Raw genomic sequence first — 19,081 nt, forward strand, 5'->3', positions numbered from 1 at the left:
CTAGCCTGCCACAAATAGTCATCTTTCTCCCAATGAAAAGAAATGGTGAGTCTTCCACAGGTTTCCTACTGTGACTGAAAACCTAACAAAAACATGCACCTAAAAGAAAAAGAACATTCACAGTCCAGTACAAAATAAAAAGAAATCACCAAAACAACGCTACAAATCTACACCATTGTGCAATTTACATGTAACATTTACCCAACACATTTGCCCACACAAAGTTTACATTGCAGGGTTTTGATGTAAACTTCTGTAAACTGTTGGCTACATGTGTAATCAACAAGTTACAGATTTGCCTAAGACCGATTTGGGGTTTGAACCCGAGCCTCTCACTCCTTACTAGTCAGAGATGATTGTCACGGAAACCTGCTATGAGGCCTTCGCTTCATCGCACCTTTACTGTGCTTCACTAGCGAACTAGCCGAGCTACACCCTCTACACATGCACACACATGCTTCATGTTTTTCATTTCTTTATTTTTTTTTGAAGGCTGACAATCCACCAGTAGGGCATTATGCAAAAATAAATGGCACTGTGCCAGGTCTGCAGCTCAATTTTACAGAGGACCTGGAAATCATAGCAGACTACTGTTCTTCATCCAGTTACTGCCACATGAGGGGACACATAGCTGGCCACACTACATAAGGATCCTGACAACCGTATTTGCTTGCCCACAGTTTGGCCTACACACTGTAGTGTGGAAGGCCTTTGAGATATCCAAGACCACGTGTGACGACTGGACTTTGACACCGGAATAAACCAGATTGCTGCCCTTTGCCAGGAGGTTGTTTGGCTGCCCAACTTCAGGCTGGTCAATGGCTTGCACAGTAGACCAACAGTTAAGTGTTTTTCCAAGTGTGTGGGTGCCATCGGCAGCTGCCATGTCCGCATCAAGACGCCCCCAATAGGAAGCTCATCCCATTCATACAGATGCAGGTAGTATGCGACGGAAAAGGCAGGTTCCTCAACACCTTTGTGGAGTATCCTGGCTCCTTTCAAAACGCCAGGGTCTTGAAGGACGAGGATCTAAAAAGGACGGATCTACACAAAGACTCAGTACCCTCCTGCAGGTAGGGCTGCACATGAAGGGTCAGGGCAAGTGAAAATTGTTCAACATCTCTCCATATAATCACACTGTCACACAATTCTCATATCGAGACATCATGCTTCTCAACTGTCACGTGTGAAAATGGGTGAGGTCTGAACAAAATCAGTCACTACATGGCATGTAAAATAATTGACTTTTTTTATAAGAAAATTATAGGAGTTTGGTCAACCAAAACAGTACAGTCTATATCAATTTGATTCAATCTGAATAAAGATGTGACCTCTTACCATGTGAATTTGACAACTTCAGCAAATAACCCAACACGTTCATAGCTATATAATGCAGTGATGATTATCACACTGTTAATTTTGTCCATATTTTCCACCCCACCTCCAGGATTCTTGTGAAGGATGGAGGCTACCCCTGCATCAACCACCCTGTGGCCATCATCACCCCATATCAGGAGCCACTGAAAGGGAGGGTACAGAGCCGCTTCAACCACCACCATGCCAAGGCTGACATAACAGAGCAGGCCTTTGGCATGCTGAAGATATGCTGTAGGTGCCTGACCTCCAAGGCTCTGGAGATGGACCACACCTTCGCACCCACAGTCAGTGCTGTGCAACTGTTGCAGCTGCTGAACATGACCTTGAAGATCCTTCTGTTCTTCAACACTCTGGAGTCATGGACAGAGCCAGGATACCTAACAAAGTTGTTGAGGCACCTCAACCATAACATCTGACAGTGGGGATATCCCTTGAGCCCATGGAGGATTGTCAGTGACAGTGGTGTGGCTCCACCATGTCCAGAGAGGGGGGGAATGAAGCGGACATGGCTGGTGAGATTGCCTGGCGGGGCAACACCGCTCCACGTGAGTGTCCTGTGGAACTGAGCGAGCACGGCAACATACAATAAGGCCATCGTATTGTAAATCTTATTTTGGTTATGTCAACTATTTACAGTTTGTTGATCAATCGCTCAAAAAGGTCCAGGAATCTATTTGTGGTCTCCTGTGCGGCCCTGAAACGCTCTTCCTCTTTGGCGGCCTCCTCCTTGAGGAACTCTAAAATGGCTGCCTGACAGGTCCTTCTTCTTTTGGGGGGTGGGGGACAGGCGAAGGTACATGGCTCATCGTCTGTGCCACTCGAGTCAGGCTGTGCATCGTCGTCGTCCATCTCCTCCTCCTCCTCCTCCTCCTCAACCACTTCCTCCCCCACCTCTACACACACCACGCTACCAGTGGCCGTCACAGATCCAGAAGGAGAGGAGCCACCAGCATCCGAGGTCTCATCAGCCACATGTGCCAAGTTGACAGATTCACCCCTGTCGACAGCCTCGTGCATCGCAGTAAACCACGGCCAAGTGGCTGCTGTGGCCTCTCCCCTGTCCGTCCCCGTCCCCGATGCAGAGCTCCGGAGTTCCTACAAGGAAAGAAGCAAGGGTGCAGGTGCGCCATGAGCCCACTGAACAGGAATAAATGTGTTGTTTCATTATGTAAAAGCCCCTAAAAGCACGCAAAGGAAAAACACACAGCACCAAACACTTATCGCTAATTTATCCTCACCTTATACTTCCGCTTCATATTATCCCACTTTTTTGCAGCTTGCGCAGGGCTCACCTGGCTCTGTAGGCCCATCTGCTGAAGAATTTCCCTGATAAAACAGAACAGTACAAGTCAACATGCCACACCCAAGTACCCATCAATAAATTAGAGTGCAGAGGAGTGACTCTGTCAGCACTAGCCTGTGACATGTAGAACAAGACATCACACAAGGTCCTAAGTGAAACATCAGTGCTCCGTAAATAAAGACTAACCCCGCAGACCCTGTCTCACTTTGTCCTTCAAATTCCTCCAAAAAAGCCATTGACTACAATGACAAAGTAACTGTAATTTTCAGAGCAACCTGACAACTACAGGGATCAATCTACACTCCTTATGGATATCTTATTGTGATTATCATAAATTGGGAACACCAAGTCACATACTAAATATAAGCATATAGGGAAGCATATCCAATATAGGGTGACACGATCTTTCAAGTACGTCTGAAATTAATATTTTCTTGGACTTATTGACAGTTTTTCTGTCCAAAACCTTTCAGTTGCGGATGACATTATGCTGCACTATTGGAATATACTCATGACTCACTTCCATGCTTTTTTGGCTGTATGCCTCTTCCCCGTGAAGCGGTGGTCATTTTCAGACCTCAGCCGAATGAGTCTGAAGGTTTGAAAATGTGTCCCTGTAAGAAATGACATTACAAACCTGTAAGTAGCCTGGACCTGTACCACCTGTGTGCAGCTCTAACTCACAACAGCACGCGGGGGATTGCCAAACGTAAAACTTGCGTGCGAGGAGGACTGCCAAAACTAAAAACAACACGCGCAGAGGAAAAAAAACAACGCGAGCGCTCAGAGTCCAGTGTGCGAGAAAAAGCCCACTTGCACGCCCAAAGCCCTTGTTGCGCGTCCACTGCTGTTTTTGTTTTTTCCTCCTGCGATCTTAAGATTCACGAGCGCTGTTATTTTTTTTTTCCTCGCAGCCTTTTGTTTTACACTCGTGGTTCTTTTTTGTTGTTGTCGTTTTGCTCGCGAGCTTGGGATTTGCACTCTCAACGTTTTCTTTTTCGACTCGAGAGCCTTGTAGCTATGCGTGCGACTTTTGCCCTTATTCCGACGACGCATAAAACATATGAACAGCATCAGTAGAAGAAGGCTAATGCACACAAATACGTAGAAATGACATCGTTATTATTTCTCAGTCGTACACGAGTGATGACAAAAGGGCTGTGTGGCCTCCCCCTCCTCCTCCTCCTCCTCCTCCTCCGTCTTCACACACGTCTGGCTATGAGTGGCCGTCACAGATCCACAAGGGGAGGAGCCGCCAGCGTCCGAGGCCTCGTCAGCCACGTGTGCCGGGTTTTCTGCAACACGCAAGTCCGTCGGGACGAGAAGATCGACAGGCTCCCCCCCGCCGATGGCCTCGTGCATCGCAGAAAAGCACGGCCAGGTGGCTGCTGTGGCTGCTGTGGACTCTCCCCTGTCCGTCCCCGTCTCCGCTGCAGAGCTCCGGAGTTCCTACAAGGAAAGAAGCAAGGGTGCAGGTGCGCCGTGAGCCCACTGAACAGGAGTAAATGTGTTTCATTATGTAAAAGCCCCTAGAAACACGCAAAGGGAAAAAACACACAGCACCAAACACTTATCGCTAATTTATCCTCACCTTATACTTCCGCTTCAGGTTGTCCCATTTTTTAGCGGCTTGTGCATGGCTCACCCGGCCCTGCAGGCCCATCTGCCGGAGAATTTCCCTGATAAAAAAAAAAACAGTACAATTCAACATGCCATACCCAAGTGCCCTACAATAATTACAGCCACGTCATATCACGTTTATGTGTTGGCCATTTACAAGGGCAGGCATGCCTCTTATCACACTTAAATTAGGGATGTCAGAAGTTATCATTTGCATACAATTGACTACTTTAACATGGTCCAAACCAGGACACGGATCACAGTACAGAGGATTGATTCCGTCAACATTAGCCCATGACATGTAGGAACACCTCACAGAAGGTTGCAAGTGAACTATCAGTGCTCTGTAAATAAAGACTAGCCCCACACGGAGTCTCACTTTGTTGTTCAAATTTCTCCAAACAAGACTAATGATTATAACAAAGTAGTCGTGTTTTTATTAGGAGCAAACTAACAACTCAAGGATTTTTTTTCCCAATGAGCACATGTGCTCTTAAGTTCCAAAATTTAGGAGCACACTAATGCATCTCAATTAGTAGATGTGCTCCTAAATGATTTAACCACATACTCATTTTTCATGAGCAAATGCTCATAACATGGAAGCACTGCAGTGCCCTGCAACTACGGGGATATCTACATATAATTCTTTATTTATATCTTATGGTGATAAACTGGGAACAACAAGCCAGATATTAAATATAAGCACATTTGCAAGCATATCCAATATGGACAGTGATGTGGTCCTGTAAGTTAATCTGAAATTAGCCTTTTGTTTTGTTTATTGCCAGTTTTTGTGTGCAAAATCTTCCAGTTGCAGATTACATTATCATGGACTATAGAAATTTACTCATGACTCACTTCCATGCTTTTCCGGCTGCGTGCCTCTTCCCCGTGAAGAGGTTATCATTTTCAGCCCTCAGGCGAATGAGTCTGACGGTTTCCTCATCTGTCCCTGTAAGAAATGACATTACAGACCGATAAGTGAAGGGCAACCGGTAATGCTTCTATGGACATTACAGGCATTTAGCAGACGCTCTTATCCAGAGCGACTTGCACAACTTTATAATTAGCATTTACATTGCATCCATTTATACAGCTGGATATATACTGAAGCAATGCAGCTTAAGTATCTTGCTCAAGGGTACAACGGCAGTGTCCTAGTGGGGACTCGAACTCTTTGTCCTACACTGCCGCCCACAATAGTTCCACATCACAACGGCATGTGTCAACCGCGTTTCACAAGCCCATTTTTCAGCCATGAAATACGTATGGGAAAAGATGCTATAGGCTAAAATAGATTGATTGCATCGATGAAAGACAGCAAAAATGCATAAATACGTTTAAATTGCGTTATTATCAGGCGTACAAGTGAGGAAATAAAGGTTTTGAATCAGAAGTGAATCAGAAGCGAAATTAGCAGGTCCTGGAAGCGGCGCAGCCACGGGGCCCCGGAGTACCCAAACATAGACATTAACGCAGGCGTACATCACGAAAAACAATGTTTCATTCATGTTGACAAATACCATCGTGCAAAAAAACAATATATAGGCTACTTTAAATCAGAGCTGACGTTAAATGCACCGTATCTTTAAAGGGGCTGTTCCAAGCGTGACCCCCTCCCACCCACCACCACCACTTGTTTGGCCCTTTTTACAGTCTCTGGTTTGGCCACGTATTCATTATGACGATTGTTAAATGTGCTATTTGCTTCCTTTGTTGGCGTGCGTTATTGCCGGTACATGTGTAGGCTTATATATCCTCGTTACAGAACACCGTTTATTTAAGAACATTCGTCGAGTCAAGATTGTATTGTTAATGTAGGCTACTGTAGCGGTTACAAAGAGTAGTTAGTTACCTGCTGGCAGCCTAATGAAAGAGACATATTTCATTATAAAGAGACGGAGCAGTCGCCTATTAGTATTATCAGACGTTCTTACAAAATTAACTGTAGCCTACATAAAACTCATAATCACTTGGCAGCATGCATTGGATTTTCGAATTGGGCTATTTATCATCCTTCTCATACAGGTATGTCAGGATGGCCCCGCCCAAGCTCTGAACGCAAGGCAGCTTGCACGTTTATGTTTAAACTGCTGCAGGTGAGAACATGCTTAGAGTTACTTTCTGCATGCATTCGACAAGATGAACATAGGATACGTGATTTCACCGTATTGTATCGCCTAGCCTATAGCATACGGTGAAATTAAACATGATTTTGACGGGGATTGTGGTTAACGTTAAGCATGGAAGGTTGTGTTAAATATGCAGTAAGTTAACGAACGATATGGGAAACAAGAAAGAGGAATATGCTTACAAATAACTACAATGTTTTAATTCTCTTTTTCATGACTAGACGTGGCTTTTGTTAGTCCTAAATAATGTGTGTCGTTATGTATTAACTTAAAGTGCTTTATAATAAACGGAAAACAACGGTAAGCACTTACATTTGTACAGGGGTGTTCCCGCCATGTTTCAAATTGTTACAATGTGGAGAGGTGGAATATTTATAAGAGACACGTTCCGAAAAAAGGCTTCTGTAAAGACTGCACTTGCAATGTATCCTTGCTGAAGTCTCCTCGCCCCTGAGCTCGCTCCGCCGAATCGCAGTGTCCTTAAAGATGGCGGACCTCGATGAATTTTCGAATCAAGCAAAGGACCGAGGAGGCGAGGACGGATCACGGATATAATAAACGATTGGAATGAGTCCCATGACTACAAATTACGCCGTCAGGAATACTGCAAAAAGTGTGAAATTACATTTTTAAAGTGGCGTTTGTGGCTAGGTCCTTTTTGAGGGAAAAAGTTGCTAGGGGTGGGCAAAACACCACCTTTAGCTCGGTGACCCGATAGTCACAGTGTAGCAGCGCTACAGCGCCACCTGTAGGATGGGGGGATACTACTACAGAAGATAAAAGAAAAGCAGTGGGCTGCCCTTATGAGAAAAAAAAAACATCATCAGAAAATTATCCTACTGAATATTGGGGAGGCAGGAGGTGGGGATACATATTCCCTAGGGGAGGGGGGGGGGGGGGGGGGGGATACATATTCCCTTGGTTTCTTCCAATATGTCATCGATGGAATGCTTTCCTGGCTTGCTGTGTCACGGTTTAGGCCAGGGTATGCTATGAAGTCTATATTTGCGACAATTTCTTTGTAAAATGTGATATATGAATAACATTTGATTGATTGATTGAATATCTTCTGGGAGGGATGCTATCCTTGAAAGCAGGTTGAAGTATATTTAAATGTCAGGTTGACTGCTCACTAAGGTTCAGAGGTCGTGCTGTGGGAATCAGGGGATTCTGCTCAAAATCATATCACAAAGATGTTGGAAAGTGCCATGGTTCATGTTGACTTCCATCTGTTTTTACCAAATTAGAGGTAGGCATATGTTCTAGCCATATTTGAAACCACAATGATTTGAAATACACAGGAAGGGAAGCACAAAGAAGCATTGTGGGCTGCATTATGTCACCAGGTAGCTTTCACGTGACTCTGCTTTCGCAGATGTTAGAACTTACTGCAAGATAAGATGAACATTCAGAGAATCTTATTTACAGCAATCTCCATTTCCCGTACATTCCTGTAACTGAAAGCACCATCATAGGCTGTATGCAACTGACACTGAAATGTCATCATGTGCAGTCTGGTAGAGCCCTCCTCACACCTGCAGGTCTATAAGCAGACACAGGGCTGTCCCTCTGAGCCGTGAAAGGAGCTGAAATAACTCCCTCATTTGCATGGCGCTATAAATCCAGCAGGTGTCTTTCAGTTTCAGTAGCTGTCTATCTGTTGCCCCCTGCAGGATATGCAGGGCTTACAACACAAACCGCTTCAATCAGCCAACTCCAAGGCCAACACACACAGCATTATCACAACATTTCCATAATGTTATAGCAACGTGACAGCATTGCTGGGAACGCATGGTGTTGGGTTTGGGTTTGAGCCATGTGTAAAGAAAAATTTTCTGTTGTTCTCCTGTTCTTTTTTTCTGGACAGACATCATATAGACACTGGTAAATTAGATCAACTGTGCTGATTGATAATGTCAGTATCAGTACGTCTTTACTCTAGTTTTATCAAGAAGACACAGACACACATCAGCATTTTAATGCAATATTTTAATGCAATGATTTCTACTTAATCGCGGCACAATGCAAGCATACAGGGGGAAAAACTCAATCCACAAATAAACGCATGGAATAACCAACATTTAATCTCGAAAGTGTACTAATGTTATTTTAAAAACAATTCACTTACATTTATTAAGCCTATAGTCTATAGCGAGATTACTGCAGATACAACGCGAGATCAAACGTTTGATACGGGAAAGCACGAAGTTTACTCGCTGCAGTCAGACTTTTTGATACTTTTCTCTGAGGTTTTAGACGCGGAAGATACTTTACAGGTAAAGACGCGGTCGGTAATCCATTCGGAGGGCGTGATGGTTAAGAAGCTGCTCAAACCGAAGGTTTTGTCGGGTTTCTGTTCGGCGGTGCCGGTAAAAACCCCGCCGGTAACTGGTTTCCCGTCCGATGTCCAGCTGACATCAGCGAACCCAACAGACATCTGCGCCAGGCACACCAGCGTGGCTTTATTTCTCTTCAGCTCCTCGCTGGATGGAGGCAGGAGAGAGAGGGTAGGCGCAGCAAGAGAAGAATCTGAAAAAGAGAAATAAGATATCGGGTTCATTGAAAGGGTGCTCATATTTTGTCCAGCAAATATATGTATCGCGCATTATGTAGAAATAAAAGTGCTATTCGAAAAAACGCTTACGGATCCAAACAACCTTTGCCGTGTAACATCCCAGTGATTTTTTTATTTATTTCCACCGCCTTTAAACGGAGTTAAAAATCGACTGATTTTCTGTTACTGTCATGCCTATCACGTCATTTGCACCAAATTTTGACTGACAATATAAATATTAATATTTCAAATAAATCTGTCAGTGATTTTACATTTTGAGGCTTAATGGCTTAATAGACTTTGTGTTCAACGCAAAATCAATAGATAATTTAGGTGTTACGATGAAAAATGGGAAGTTCATTAAAGGTGTATATATTATTGAGTTAAAGGACAATTACTTGCCCTGTATTAAAGCAAATATAACATGTCAGTTTTAAATAAAATTTCTCAGTAAAATATTACAGAATATTACATTTTTCTCAAAAATAATTTAGCAAAAAACAATACCAGGATTCCAAACGAAGCAAAAATATTCTTTGAATATGAAATTGTTCATAAATTGAAACCCACAGAGAAAAAAAATTTCAGACATGAAGCATGGGATTTGTATCTCAGCATTGAATTGAAAAAGATGTAAACAACGCTACATTTGAAAAAATCTTAAGCCTTATTTAAAATCCAAAAATTGATGTCAGACAGAACAACACAATGGCATGGAAAACTGCATATTTCAACAAGTTTGCAAAGAAATGAAAAGAGACTTACCAGTGACAATCAGCTTGGTGCCTTGGCCAAATACCACAGTGATACAGATGATGTACACCCCCGTACAAAAACCTCAGCTCAGTTTGAGCACAGCAAGAGGGAACTGAAACACACTGTGGACACAAATCTGAATGCTGACAGCACATCTGTAATTCCTGTCAGAACCATGTAAATATGGACAGCACATCTGCAATACCCAGACAGAATCAAAATATAAATCTGTATAGCACATCTGTTCTTCCCGATTAGAACCCCCATGTCATCCTATACAGGACAGCTGGAGCTCCCTAACAGATCCCACAGGTAAATCTCTACAGCACAGCTGAGGCTCCCTAACAGATCCCACAGGTAAATCTCTGCAGCACAGCTGAGGGTCTCTAACAGATCCCACAGGTAAATCTCTACAGCACAGCTGTAGCTCCCTAACAGATCCCACAGGTAAATCTCTACAGCACAGCTGGTCTGGTGTGGCCCTTTCTTCACTTGGACCTCCTGCCCCTCTAATGCTCTCTGCACTGACTTGCATGGCCCTGATAACAGCTGATGGATTTTATAATCTCATTCATTTAATCTCTAGAAAAGAGTCATTCAGTGAAATAATGTTTCCATTTTTGGTGAACCCTCTGATTGCTTATTAAACCAGACCAGGTGATTGATTCTTTAACTGGCCCAATTGTCCCTCCCTGTCCACCTCACCTGACAACCATCGCACTATGGCTGTCATGCATCACCCCTGTGGATCCCACACATTAGTGGAGATTAAGGTCAATTCAGTCCTTTCAGTGTAAAGTGCTTTATTATCAGGACATAAAAGGTATCATATAATGAAATGTAGTCCAGTTGCAATTTTCCCAACTGAATAGGCTCTTTACTTACTGTATATATGGGTATAACTGAATAATATAAAATATAATTTTTAATGAAACCAGTCTCCCTGAAACTATAGCCGGAGTGAGTGACATCATTATAGACAACCCAGACCTGCAGCATTTTAATCAGGCTTCAGATATGTGCAGTCAGAGCTGGGGAAATATGCATACAGCAATCTGGACTGAATCTACAATTGGAAAGAAAAATTGTTCCAGGCATGGTATGTTACAAATACACACAATAGTTTTGGTTGTCATTTTTGTACAATGAGTTGTTATTAAATTATGAGAATCAAATTATTTTGAACTTTTTCTTTGATAATATACACTTCTGTGCCAGTTTGGGGGCCTGTTGTGTAAGTTAATGCATATAGAATATACAGTATATTTGTGTATTGAGGAAGAAATACTACTGTACATTCTTAGTTATTCACTGAGGAAATTGTTTCCAGCACAGAGAGACTCAACTTCTCAACTTCTCAACTTCTATGGGGTTATTGAAGCAGCTTTAAAGCAGAAGTGAAGCTCAGAGGTTTTTGTCATGGTGTGAATCACTGTGATACCTCCTCTTTAGTAGAGTTATCCCATGTGTTACAGTAATACACTGCTGAGTCTCCTGCCTCCACATTAGTAATTATTAACTGATAATCTGTTTTACTCTGGGCTGTGGAGGTAAAGCGGCTGGAGGAGAACCCAGCTCCATAGTTATTAGGAGAGCTGTGAGAGTGGTAGAAACGCAGCACATACTGAGGAGCACTGCCTGGAACCTGCTTGTACCATGAAACATAATACTTTTCATCTCGGGCAATATTACAGTCCATACTGGTGTTCTGGTGTTTATTCACACTCAGCACTGAGGGTTTCTGTGTCAAAACCTTCTGGCCGCTGACACCTGTGAAAGAAAAAAATGAGATGTTTTAAAAATATTACACAAAACAGCCCATCATCACCAAAGGCAAACACATATTTAAGTTTCTAAGTTCAAATACGGAAATGAGAATGAATGTTTCTTACATGAGAGCACAGTGATGAGAGTGCAGAGTGTCCCCAGCATGTTGTCAGTGTATGGTGTAAATGGCCCTTACTGTCCAGCTGAGAGATGAGCAAGTTGGAGTGTGAGGAGAGGAGAGGCTGCAGCACCCAACTATAAGGGGCCAGTCAGGGAGATGGAGAGGGAGGAGCATCTGCACTCAACCAATCAGAGTTACTCAATTCAAATAAAACATGGCGTAGAAGACCTTTCTAGAGACAAAGATTAGACCATACTCAGTCACTCTCCTCACATTTTTCGGCACAAGAGAAAACCCAAAAATACCAAACCAGCTGAATCGCAAACAGCATGTCACAGTTCTTTTCTGATTTGTAACACAAGGCAAAAAAGAAACTCCTTCCTTATTCTTGAACAGAATATCCATACACAAAAATATAATAATTAAAAGCAGCATTTGCATTAAAGGACAAAAAAACATAATTGAGCTGTCGGTCAGGGAGATGGAAAAAGGCAAGCTTCTGAGCTCCCAACGACAGACAATAGCAAGACAAGGGTTCACATGGATATAGAAAGGCAGAGGTAAAGTCATTTCAAAATAATACACAGGACAGCGACCAAAAATACTATAGAAAATGTAAATGCTTATGAATAAAATAATTTTGCGGAAATGACAAAATATGATAAACAGCTTGTAAATTTGCAGCCTATTAAAAGACAGTCTATGTTTACTTGCCCACATTACATTAAACTGGGAGCTCATCTCATATTAATAGTGCTGACCTGAGGACTCATACAGAGGTGATGAGATGATGGGGATCGTACATCCAATCAGCAGGCATTCCCTCACTGGGAAATAAAGCTGTGATTGCAATTTATTTGGGCACATCACTGAGGTGACAATCTTCAGACAATCTCTGTATGGAGATAGAGGAACAGCATGTCATGGTGATACAAAGAGTTGCACACGTGAAGGTGCAGCCACACAGTTCAGATTCACAGAACGCTGTATCAGGATTTAGGGATATCCTACACATTAGCAGCAAATGAAGGCCCAGAGTAAACAACTTAAGGGATTTCTTTAGCCAGGTAGCAACTTAAATAAACCAGCATGTGCTCTGGCCCTCCAAGACGGGTTTCTAACACCTGTGGACTAGGCCTCATGCTGTTACTGACATGGTTGAGAAGTCCTGGCTCAGCTTGAATAAATTCACATCCTGCTCTGAGTTTTAAGTTTTCTTCTTTCTCAAGCAGCTTTAAAGCAGAAGTGAACCTCAGAGGTTTTTGTCATGGTGTGAATCACTGTGATACCCACTCTTTAGCAGTGTCATCCCATGTGGTGCAGTAATACACTGCTGAGTCTCCTGCCTCTACAGTATTAATTATCAATCGATAATCAGATTTACTCTGATGATTGGAAGTGAAGCGGGGGGAGGAGAAACCAGCTCCATATGTGGGAGCGCTGTTTGGATGGTAGAAAAACAGCACAAACTGAGGAACTCCACCTGGAACCTGCTTGTACCAGCGTGCACCACGATCACTCACAGTCCCAAGGTTACAGTTCATAGTGGCCGTATCTCCTTTACTCACTGACAGAACAGGAGGCTTCTGTGTCACCACTGTTGCTCCACTCACACCTGGAAAGTAAAAAATGATTTATGTTGTTATGTGATCAACATATGCACAAAATTTGAAATTAAATCAGTGAGTAGCAGATTCTTACATGAGAGCACAGTGACGAGAGTGCAGAGTGTCCCCAGCATGTTGTCAGTGTGTGGTGTGAACGGCCCTTACTATCCAGCTGAGAGATGAGCAGGTTGGAGTGTGAGGAGAGGAGAAGCTGCAGGACCCAGCTATAAGGGGCCAGTCAGTACGATGGAGAGGGAGGAGCCTGTGCACTCAGCCAATCACAGGTTTTTAGGAACAAAATAACCTTTTTTTCCCAGTAATTCTGTTTCTCATATGGGAAAGTAGTTGTCAGTTATGTTTCAGTGGAAAAAAGCAAGAACACATTTTACCTGTTGTTTTATGTGGCTTTCACACAGGTTCAGTTTTCAGATATTCACTTTCAGTTCTGCAAGTCGCTATTTTTTCTTAAACACCTTCATCATGGAATTATGGATATTGCCTGAGGACAGGAGACAACAATAACCTCAGTGAATAATTATTGAATGTATTAGATTATATGCACTGATCGTGGTAGGGTGGCATAATGGTTTAGGAACTGGACCTTGAAATATAAATAAGACTGGGTTCAATTACTCGTTGGGAACCTGAAATGCTTCCATGGATATCTAGTTGTATTAAAAGGTTCAATGTAGAAGAATGCAGGCTGTGTAAATCTCACTGGACAAGAGTCTCTGTGAAATGCCTACATTGTTCTGCATCGTCATTTAAGAAAAGCGAAATGAAGTAATAGATAAGTGGCTCATATTTTTTCTGAGAACTGTCTTTTGCCTCTACAGTTGAAATGGCTCTCAGATTTAGCTGATTAAATGATCTACCTGGGCTTTTAAAATGAGCAGTAAGGGAGGAGGTGGGGCCTGATTTGGATGAGGGGCATCTCTATACTCAAGTGATGACTCTGCTATAAAACTATTTTGTAAATAAAGATACCATGTTGCGAAGATATTATGTGAGCACCAGCTCACATTATTAGTAGTTCACCCTGTACATGAAGTGGTGAATGGCGATGGGTGCTGCTCTGCTTTTACTGTTTAATTTGGAGTCTCCTAAGTAAAGCTTTGCAAACATCTGGAGTACAGACACTACAGAGCACCAGAGTGACTCACTACCTCCGTGAGCGACTCCTGGTGTGGGAGTGTCAGGGGGGAGGGGACACAATCCTGTAGGATTCCTGCTCTTCTCCTCTAACTACAATCTCTGTCTGAAGATGGGGGAGCAGCATTTGCCCCAAGAGGCTCTAGAGCTGCTGATTCAGCATGTGGTGGTGATGCTAAGAAATGCAACTTGGAGTACATCCACACAGTTCAGAGTTACAGAGTGCTATATCAGGATTTTGTAATATCTCATACATTAGCCACCAATGAAGGCTGAAAGAACAAGTTATGCGGATTCCTTAGCCAGGCAGTGACTTTAAATCATTGGTTGTGGAACACACCAAAAGCTAGCAGGCACTGTGGCCATCCAAGAGAGACTACACCTGTGGTCTGGGCCTCATGCTGATACTGACATGGTTGAGAAGTCCTGGCTCAGCTTGAGTGAATTTACATCCTGCTCTGAGTGTGATGTTCTCTCCTTTATGAAGCAGCTATAGAGCAAAAATGAAGATCAGAGTTTTTTGTCATGAGGTGAATCACTGTGTTACATGCTCGTTGTCCCATGAGCTACAGTAATAAATTGCTGAGTCAGCTGCCTCCACGTTACTAATTATTAACTGACAGTCAGAATTAGTCTGACATTTAGAAGTGAAGTGACTGGAGGAGAATCCAGCTCCCAAGGTGGGAGAGCTGTGAGTGAGGTGGAAATACAGCACAAACTGAGGAACTCCACCTGGAACCTGCTTGTACCAGCGAGCAGCATGACCAGTCACCGTCCCGAGGTTACAGTCCATAGTGGCCGTATCTCCTTTACTCACTGAAAGAACAGGAGGCTTCTGTGTCACCACTGTCACTCCACTCGCACCTAGGAAATAAAAAGCTCATGTAATAAACATTAAAGTTACATTTGAATTTTAACATAATTATGAATATCGATTCTTACATGAGAGCACAGTGATGAGAGTGCAGAGTGTCCCCAGCATGTTGTCAGTGTGTGGTGTGAACGGCCCTTACTGTCCAGCTGAGAGATGAGCAGGTTGGAATGTGAGGAGAGGAGAGGCTTCAGAACCCAGCTATAAGGAGTCGATCAGGGAGATGGAGAGGGAGGAGCTTCTGCACTCAGCCAATCAAAGGTTCTGGGGAACGAAAGAAGGCTCCCTGTAATTGTGTATCTCATACCACAAAGTGGTTGTCACCTATACAGTCAGTTATTAATGCATCGTAGTTGTTCAACACCATCATGAAATAATGGGTATCACACGAGAAAATAAGAGGACAAAGACCTGTGTGAAAAATTATTGAATCTTTTAAATGCTACCTCCTGATCGTGGTAGTGTGGCATAATGATTAAGGAACTTTACTTTCAACTCCAAGACAGTGCTTCAATTACTCAGTGGGAACCAGAATTGCTTCAGTAAATATTAAGCTGTATAAATTGATTCATTTAAAAAATAATGTGAGCTGAATAATTTGCTCTGGATAAACATGTCTGCTAAATGTATAAAATGTTATTTAATACCATTAAACAGAAGTCCAATGTACAGTAAGGGAGGAGGTGAGGCCTGTTCTGGAGGAGGAGCATCACCACTCACAAGGGATGACTCAACTATGCAACTGATCTGTGAAAGAAAATTTCATACTGTGTACTTAGTGCATCAGCTCACATTATTAGTGGTTCACTCTGTAAATGAAGCGGTGAATGGTGGTGGGTGCTGCTCTGCTCTCTTTGTTTAATTTGGAGTCTCCTAAGTAAAGCTTTGCAGATGTTTGTAGAACAGACATTACAGAGCACCAGAGAGTGAGTCACTGCCTCCATGTGTGTATGCTGATGGATTCTGTGTGACTCCTGGAGTGGGGGTGTCAGGGGGAGGGGACAGAATCCTAAAGGATTCTTGCTCTGCTCCTCTAACTACAATCTCAGTCTGAAGATGGAGGAGCAGCATGTCATGGTGATACAAAGAGGTGCAGACGTGAAGGTGCAGCCACACAGTTCAGAGTGACAGAACGCTCTATCAGGATTTAGTGATATCCTACACATTAGCAGCAAATGAAGGCCCAGAGTAAACAACTTAAGGGATTTCTTTAGCCAGGTAGCGACTTAAATAAACCAGCATGTGCTCTGGCCCTCCAGGAAGGGTTTCTAACACCAGTGGTCGAGGCCTCATGCTGTTACTGACATGGGTGAGAAGTCCTGGCTCAGCTTGAATAAATTCACATCCTGCTCTGAGTTTTAAGTTCTCTCCTTTCTCAAGCTGCTTTAAAGCAGAAGTGAAGCTCAGAGGTTTTTGTCATGGTGTGAATCACTGTGATACATCCTCTTTAGCAGAGTCATCCCATGTGTGACAGTAATACACTGCTGAGTCTCCTGTCTCCACATTATTAATTATCAATCGATAATCAGATTTACTCTGATGATTGGATGTGAAGCGGGGGGAGGAGAATCCAGCTCCATATGTGGGAGCGCTGTTTGGATGGTAGAAAAACAGCACAAACTGAGGAACTCCACCTGGAACCTGCTTGTACCAGCGAGCAGCACTATCATTCACAGTCCCGAGGTTACAGTCCATAGTGGCCGTATCTCCTTTACTCACTGACAGAACAGGAGGCTTCTGTGTCACCACTATCACTCCACTCACACCTGGAAAATAAAAAGCTCATGTAAGAAACATTAAAGCTACATTTGAATTTTTAAATAATCATAAATATGTTTCTTACATGAAAGCACAGTGATGAGAGTGCAGAGTGTCCCCAGCATGTTGTCAGTGTGTTGAGTGAACTGCCCTTACTGTCCAGCTGAGAGATGAGCAGGTTGAAGTGTGAGGAGAGGACAGGCTGTAGCACCCAACTATAAGGAGTCGGTCAGGGAGATGGAGAGGGAGGAGCTTCTGCACTCAGCCAATCAAAGGTTCTGGGGAACAAAAGAAGGCTCCCTCTAATTGTGTACCTTATACCACAAAGTGGCCGTCAACTGTACAGTCAGTTATTAATGCATTTTAATTGTTCAACACCATCATGAAATAATGCGTATCACACAAGAAAAAAAGAGGACAAAGACCTGTGTGAAAAATTACTGAATCTTTTAAATGCTACCTACTGATCATGGTAGTGTGGCATAATGATTAAGGAACTTCACTTTCAACTCCAAGACTGTGCTTCAGTTATTCAGTGGGAACCTGAATTGCTTCAGTAAAAATTTAGCAGTATAAGTTTATTCATTTAAAAATGTGCTCTGGCCCTCCAGGAAGGGTTTCTGACACCTGTGGACTTGGCCTCATGCTGTTACTGACATGGTAGAGAAGTCCTGGCTCAGCTTGAATAAATTCACATCCTGCTCTGAGTTTTATGTTCTCTCCTTTCTAAAGCAGCTTTAAAGCAGAAGTGAGGCTCAGAGGTTTTTGTCACGGTGTGAATCACTGTGATACCTCGTCTTTAGCAGAGTCATCCCATGTGTTACAGTAATACACTGCTGAGTCTCCTGCCTCCACATTAGTAATTATTAACTGATAATCTGTTTCACTCTGGGCTGTGGAGGTAAAGCGGCTGGAGGAGAACCCAGCTCCATAGTTATCAGGAGAGTTGAGTGTGTGGTGGAAACGCAGCACATACTGAGGAGCACTGCCTGGAACCTGCTTGTACCAGTAAACATATTTTTTTTCATCTCGGGCAATATTACAGTCCATACTGGTGTTCTGGTGTTTATTCACACTCAGCACTGAGGGTTTCTGTGTCAAAACCTTCTGGCTGCTGACGCCTGTGAAAAAATGAAATATTTTTAAAAACATTACACAAAACAGTCCATCCTCACCAATGGAAACATACATTTAATTCTGTATGTTCAAATATGGAAATAAGAATGAATATGTTTCTTACATGAGAGCACAGTGATGAGAGTGCAGAGTGTCCCCAGCATGTTGTCAGTGTGTGGTGTGAATGGCCCTTACTGTCCAGCTGAGAGATGAGCAGGTTGGAGTGTGAGGAGAGGAGAGGCTGCAGGACCAAGCTATAAGGGGCCAGACAGTATGATGGAGAGGGAGGAACCTGTGCACTTAGCCAATCACAGGTTTTGAGGAACAGAAGAAACTTTTTTTTCCCAGTAATTCTGTTTCTCATATGGGAAATAATTTTTCAGCTATGTTTCAGTGGAACAACACATTTTACCTGTTATTTTATGTGGCTTTCACACAGGTTCAGTTTTTCAGATATTCACTTTCAGTTCTGCCAGTCGTTCTTTTTTCTTAAACACCTTCATCATGAAATTATGGATATTGCCTGAGGACAGAAGACAACAATTACCTTAGTGAAGAATTATTGAATGTATTAATTTCTACGCACTGAAAGCGGTAGTGTGGCATGATTGTTTAGGAACTGGGCCTTGCAATATAAATCGGACTGGGTTAATTTGCTCTGCAGGAACCTGAAATGCTTCAATAGAGATCCAGTTGTATTAAAGGGTTCAATGTAGAAGAATGCAGGCTGTGTAAATCTCACTGGATAAGAGTCTCTGTGAAATGCCTACATTGTTCTATAATTTAAGAAAAGTCAAATGAAATAAAAGATAGGTTGCTCATCTTTTTTCTGAGAACTGTCCTCATGGAAAAGAAACATATTTTCTGTTAGTCTGTGTCCTGCCTCTACGGTTCTACCACATCCTAATTGCACATGGTAATTTGTGAGAGCTTTGTATGGCCTGGGT

The 19,081-nt window shown here is 42.9% G+C and overlaps 2 protein-coding genes across 8 annotated transcripts; both read right to left on the reverse strand.

The window, feature by feature from the left end:
* Positions 1-462: 462 nt before the first annotated feature.
* LOC135247200 (uncharacterized) lies at positions 463-7,171 on the reverse strand. Of its 3 annotated transcripts, none has more exons than XM_064320515.1 (7): positions 6,745-7,171; positions 5,159-5,252; positions 4,272-4,359; positions 3,820-4,129; positions 3,201-3,294; positions 2,616-2,703; positions 463-2,472 (listed from the first exon to the last, which is right to left on the reverse strand). In XM_064320515.1, exons 1-7 carry the CDS (start codon positions 6,767-6,769, stop codon positions 2,008-2,010), a joined length of 1,164 nt encoding a protein of 387 aa, XP_064176585.1. In that variant the 5' UTR covers positions 6,770-7,171; the 3' UTR covers positions 463-2,007. The 3 variants fall into 3 exon arrangements, with proteins under 3 accessions (XP_064176585.1, XP_064176584.1, XP_064176583.1); XM_064320514.1 differs by lacking the exon at positions 6,745-7,171 and adding an exon at positions 6,156-6,635; XM_064320513.1 differs by lacking the exon at positions 6,745-7,171 and adding an exon at positions 5,667-5,880.
* A 1,231-nt stretch (positions 7,172-8,402) lies between these two features.
* LOC135247201 (immunoglobulin lambda-1 light chain-like) lies at positions 8,403-18,369 on the reverse strand. 5 transcript variants are annotated; one of them, XM_064320518.1, is made up of 4 exons: positions 18,259-18,369; positions 16,697-17,026; positions 9,752-9,781; positions 8,403-8,961 (listed from the first exon to the last, which is right to left on the reverse strand). In XM_064320518.1, the coding sequence occupies exons 1-4, from the start codon at positions 18,296-18,298 to the stop codon at positions 8,642-8,644; spliced, it is 720 nt and encodes a 239-aa protein (XP_064176588.1). In that variant the 5' UTR covers positions 18,299-18,369; the 3' UTR covers positions 8,403-8,641. The 5 variants fall into 5 exon arrangements, 4 of the variants coding, with proteins under 4 accessions (XP_064176588.1, XP_064176590.1, XP_064176589.1 ...); XM_064320520.1 differs by lacking the exon at positions 18,259-18,369 and adding an exon at positions 17,104-17,158; XM_064320519.1 differs by lacking the exons at positions 16,697-17,026; positions 18,259-18,369 and adding exons at positions 12,916-13,245; positions 13,332-13,386.
* Positions 18,370-19,081: the final 712 nt, after the last annotated feature.

Source organism: Anguilla rostrata, unplaced genomic scaffold (genome assembly GCF_018555375.3).
Source record: "Anguilla rostrata isolate EN2019 unplaced genomic scaffold, ASM1855537v3 scaf1138, whole genome shotgun sequence".
NCBI lineage: Eukaryota > Metazoa > Chordata > Actinopteri > Anguilliformes > Anguillidae > Anguilla > Anguilla rostrata.

What these genes read in the sequence shown, in the direction of transcription:
- LOC135247200 (XM_064320513.1), bottom strand. Translation starts at nt 5,826, where the DNA reads ATGGTATTTGTCAACATGAATGAAACATTGTTTTTCGTGATGTACGCC. An exon ending in AAACCTTTATTTCCTCACTT is followed by an intron (nt 5,253 to 5,666) that starts GTACGCCTGATA and finishes CATTTCTTACAG; the next exon opens with GGACAGATGAGGAAACCGTC. An exon ending in ACAGCCAAAAAAGCATGGAA is followed by an intron (nt 2,704 to 3,200) that starts GTGAGTCATGAG and finishes CTGTTTTATCAG; the next exon opens with GGAAATTCTTCAGCAGATGG.
- LOC135247201 (XM_064320521.1), bottom strand. Translation starts at nt 11,674, where the DNA reads ATGCTGGGGACACTCTGCACTCTCATCACTGTGCTCTCAT. An exon ending in TCTCATCACTGTGCTCTCAT is followed by an intron (nt 11,513 to 11,634) that starts GTAAGAAACATT and finishes TTTCTTTCACAG; the next exon opens with GTGTCAGCGGCCAGAAGGTT. An exon ending in AACTCTACTAAAGAGGAGGT is followed by an intron (nt 9,790 to 11,181) that starts ATCACAGTGATT and finishes CATCTGTATCAC; the next exon opens with TGTGGTATTTGGCCAAGGCA.